We start from the raw sequence: 4,246 nt of genomic DNA, 5'->3' as shown, positions 1-4,246 counted from the left end.
GGCGGTAACGTTCAGATACTGAACGCGCCGCTCGAGAGCCGCGCGGAGAAGCTCGAGCGGCGGGAGGCGAGGGAGGGGAGGAGGAAGGAGGAGGCGCGCAGGAGGGCGCCGAGGAACGAGCCCGGGGAGGGTAAGGTGGAGGCGTACCTGCGGCAGAACCAAGTGAGCATCCGACAGCAACAGAATCGGCATTCGGCTGTGCGGCAGGCGGAGCATCGGGTCAATTTGAGGTGAGCAATCGATTATAATTATCGAAGTGGTTGAAGAGTAAGACCTTTTCTTAAACAATCACTAGCTACGCCCCGCGGTTTCACGCGCGCAAGTCCGTATCCCGTAGGAATATCGCGTTAATAAGTTGCCTATATGTTATTGCAGTTGTCCAACTGTCTACGTACCAAATTTCATTGCAAACAGTTCAGAAGTTTTTGCGTGAAAGAGCAACAAACACATACATCCTTACAAACTTTCGCATTTATAATATTATTAGGAAGTAGGATAAGTAGGAAGTAAGATGGGTGAAACCGCAGGGCGCAGCTAGTTTATGATATTAGTAGGAAGGATATAAAAAAAATATTTTTGTCTATATTGATGGATTATTTAGAAGTCTTTTTACAATTTATTCTCCATGTGACATTTATAGTTTGTATTGATGATTCATTAAGTATAGCTTATTGAAAACCTTATGTATATATACAGGCGATTATATTGTATTCCATATTATTGCGCAGATCTCTACCCTTGAACGAGGTGACCGCTCGCGGCCACGACCGGACGCCGACTGACAGACACCGCGGGTTTCCCGAGCGAGAGTCGCGCGACTACAGGAGGGAGCGGGATAGGGATAACTTTGATTTTGATGGTGGGTAGTTTGTGGTTATGTTGACATTTTTTTTTACATAGAATCAACTCAAAATGTTTTTACAATTACGTTGTATAATTTTAGTTTCTCATTTGTAATTATATTCTATAAATAAAATTCATAGATTTTCTTTCAAATAAATTTCTTGCAGATTATATTTATTTTTAATGTTTTTATTAAAGAAAGAAAGAAAGAAAGAAACATTTATTTGTATTATTTATATATTACACTAGCTGCACGCCCCGGCTCCGCCCGGGATGTCATTTATCGTAATTAAAATTATTGTATTATTATTATTTATTATTATTAGTACAGAGAATAAAACACTTTTTACAAAATATTTTGCGCTGTGAAACCTTATAAGGTTTGTAACAACGCTCACAGTCGCATAATCGCCGTTTGTTATTCGCCGTTTATTTAAACTATCCTATCTCTCAAGTTGGATCGAACTGCTCATGGTGTGCGAATTTTATTATAAGTTTTAGGAGTCCATTGAGGACAAACATTGTGACACGAGATTTATATATATTAAGATAAACAATAAGTAGAAATATCATAATAGAAATCGTAAATGATATAATGATATAGGTGATATGAAAGAAGAAAGATGTTTATGTAGTTCTTAAGCTTCTCTTCCGTTTCTGGGCTAGCTGGTGTAAAATAATAACTAACTTCCAACCGTGCAAGACGCCTTATTATCGTAAAAAACAATTCCAGGCGAACCGCTCAGCCCGATAGCTGCGCGCGCGCACGACAAGGACTCCAGCCGTCCCGTTCGCAAGTCGTCGTCCGCGCAGCGTGTGAACGAGACGACAATATCGACCGACAAGCGCCGGTTCTTCTGCCGCGAATGGGTGTTCCAGAAGATCGCGTACTGTCTCGAGCAGAGGGCCGTCAGTAAGACGTGCGGCGCGTTGATTTTGGGTGTGTTATTGTTTTTTTTTTTAATAGCTACCTGCATTTTTTTATTCTATTTTTGAAAAGAAATATTGTTTTTAATCTAATCTAATCTGCTATAATCTGTGTTAGTTTAGATATTACAGTTCTGTTTGTTGCATCTTTTTTAATGTATAAAGATAGATATTATTTTATATCTTAAATGAAATAGTACTCTATGTGTATGTATGTTTGTAATGGCAAGAGAAAATTTATAATCGACAGAATGGCTCTTGGTTATTTAGTTTTTTTTTTTTTGTTATTCGTAACAGACAAAAATATAAATCTTGAATATAAAATATGTTCCATTTTAAATGCTAATAAATTTATAAATCCCCCTCCCCACTCTACAGGCGATGCGGGTAGTGGTAAAACGGCATTATGCCAAGAGCTCAGCCAGCCCGGCCCCGGGCCACAGGCTCGCCAGCAGCGGGCGCTGAACCGTCGCCTGCTGGCCAGGCACTTCCTGCAGGTGAGTGGGGAGACTGTATTACATGGTGGTGATGGTGATGGTTGAGGTAGTGGTAGTGTTTTATGCGTCATCTTGCCACGTGAAGTTAGCGATTGCGGTGGTGGTGATGATGATGATGATGATGATGGTGGTGGTGATGATGAAAGAAATAATGTTTATTTAACACCATAAAACCTTTACAAACGTATAATAAAAAGATGGACTTATAACTAATCGGTGTGGTGCTAATAAGTGTATCTCGGCATGTGCTACGCGTGATGATGATGATGATGACGCGATTCCAGGGCCCCGGCGAGAGCGCCCAGCGGCCGGGCGAGTTCATCCGTTCGCTCGCGATGCAGATACTGAGCCACTCTGCGCACGCGACGCGACCGGACAGGGAGCACCCTGCCAGGGAGGCGGCCGGCAACAGGTGCGTGCTTGGCAGTTTTATAGTCATCCTTTTCTACCAGAAATGATGGTCACCCGAACGAGATTCGATAGAAGTCATAAAAAATGGCAAAACGTTTTATAATCTACATAAATACTCATACTAAATTGTCAAAATTTATATACTTTTATGTGGAAAAAATCCTGCCGCCTGTTGTGCTTCTATAGAATTTATTTCTGTATGATTTGGTGCACAATAAAATATTTTCATTTGATCAAATTATATTATTACAAATGGTAACATTTCTCGACATGAATATAAAATGCTGTGTCAAAGGTCAAACCCCGTCCTGCCCCGGTAAAGTGTACCACAGAAAGAGTATAAGGCAAACGGACTTATGTGGGGGGATCTCAATTAGGTTCGAAATTAGACTTTTTTCCTTCCCTCCCTCCTTATGTATTTAACAAATTTCCAGAAATAAGTTTTATATTTTTCGTTTAAGAAATTTCCAGAGTCCGTATAAATTAATCAATTTTACGCTTATAAATATGCAATCTTATGGACGGTTGAACCAATTGGAACTTTCTTGCCTTCCAGAAACAATTCGGAAGAGAACTTGATACAACGGTTCCGTGAGATGGGCGAAGACACGGAGGACATCTCCAAACCGCTGCTGGGAGATTGCGAAGGTACAGGTTACAGACGAATTCTGCTTATACGCACAACTAGCGATCCGCCCCGGCATCGCCTGTGACATATATATAGCCTATAGCCTCACTCAATAAATTGGCTATCTAACACTGAAATAATTTTTCAAATCGGACCAGTAGTTCCTGAGATTAGTGCGTTCAAACAACTAGTATAGATATTAAAAACAATGTTTTGTTATTATAACTGAAACATTTATTTATTCAATTCAGTCTTCAATTTAGTCTTCATCTAGATGGTTGAAACATTTACTACCGGTTTAACGAATTTTTCATTGCTTTAGCAATTTTATTTAAATTTTTAACTTCATAAGCAGTTAGCGAATGAGACAGACATTGACATATACACAAAAAAGAAATACACACTTGAAAAAAGAAAAAAATATTAATAAAACCCCCCCTTTTTTGATAAAATCAACTAAATTGTCTCTACGAATGCACATAATCCTGGCGATACTTATCAGGATAATGAGATGAACTCATGAAATTATTGTATTGTCACCGATCCTTGATAAGTGTACAAAGTTTGAATTCAATCTGTCCAAAATTGAGTCTAGAGAAGTCGGTTACAGACAAACATACAGCAGAAGTGTGTTAATTAAAGATAGTGAACTTATATAGTCAACTAAGGGAATTTAAATAAGAAAAGCAGTATGAAGTAATATAGCTGTGTCTAACGTGGAACCTATTATATTATAACATAAGTCGAGATATTTTAAGTCGAACATGAAATTACAGTAAATTTTGTGATAATCTATTTCCCATTCGAATCTTTCTTCTATCTTTTATTTTTTATCAATCTTTCTTTCACAGATCGCACGGATGACGACGACGCGGGCAGCGCGCGCAGGCACAAGACGATAGACAGACTGCACGAGCGCGACGCGTATATGGACTGCATG

General features: G+C 39.2%; 1 protein-coding gene across 1 annotated transcript in view; it reads left to right on the top strand.

Annotated features, from left to right (window-relative positions):
• Positions 1-3: 3 nt before the first annotated feature.
• LOC119838094 (ankyrin repeat domain-containing protein 50) overlaps positions 4-4,246 on the top strand; it is a gene marked incomplete at its 5' end in the record, with an annotated part of 34,835 nt that continues 30,592 nt past the window's right edge. Inside the window, 7 exons of the mRNA XM_038363905.1 lie at positions 4-230; positions 729-859; positions 1,577-1,783; positions 2,149-2,267; positions 2,552-2,679; positions 3,235-3,326; positions 4,158-4,241. Coding sequence (XP_038219833.1) covers positions 4-230; positions 729-859; positions 1,577-1,783; positions 2,149-2,267; positions 2,552-2,679; positions 3,235-3,326; positions 4,158-4,241 — 988 coding nt within the window. The remainder of the gene's footprint in view (positions 231-728; positions 860-1,576; positions 1,784-2,148; positions 2,268-2,551; positions 2,680-3,234; positions 3,327-4,157; positions 4,242-4,246) is intronic.

The sequence above is a fragment of the Zerene cesonia genome, unplaced genomic scaffold (assembly GCF_012273895.1).
Source record: "Zerene cesonia ecotype Mississippi unplaced genomic scaffold, Zerene_cesonia_1.1 Zces_u001, whole genome shotgun sequence".
In the NCBI taxonomy this organism is placed as follows: Eukaryota; Metazoa; Arthropoda; class Insecta; order Lepidoptera; family Pieridae; genus Zerene; species Zerene cesonia.
Note: the sequence above shows the minus strand (reverse complement) of the source record. Positions and strands in the feature narration are given on the sequence as shown.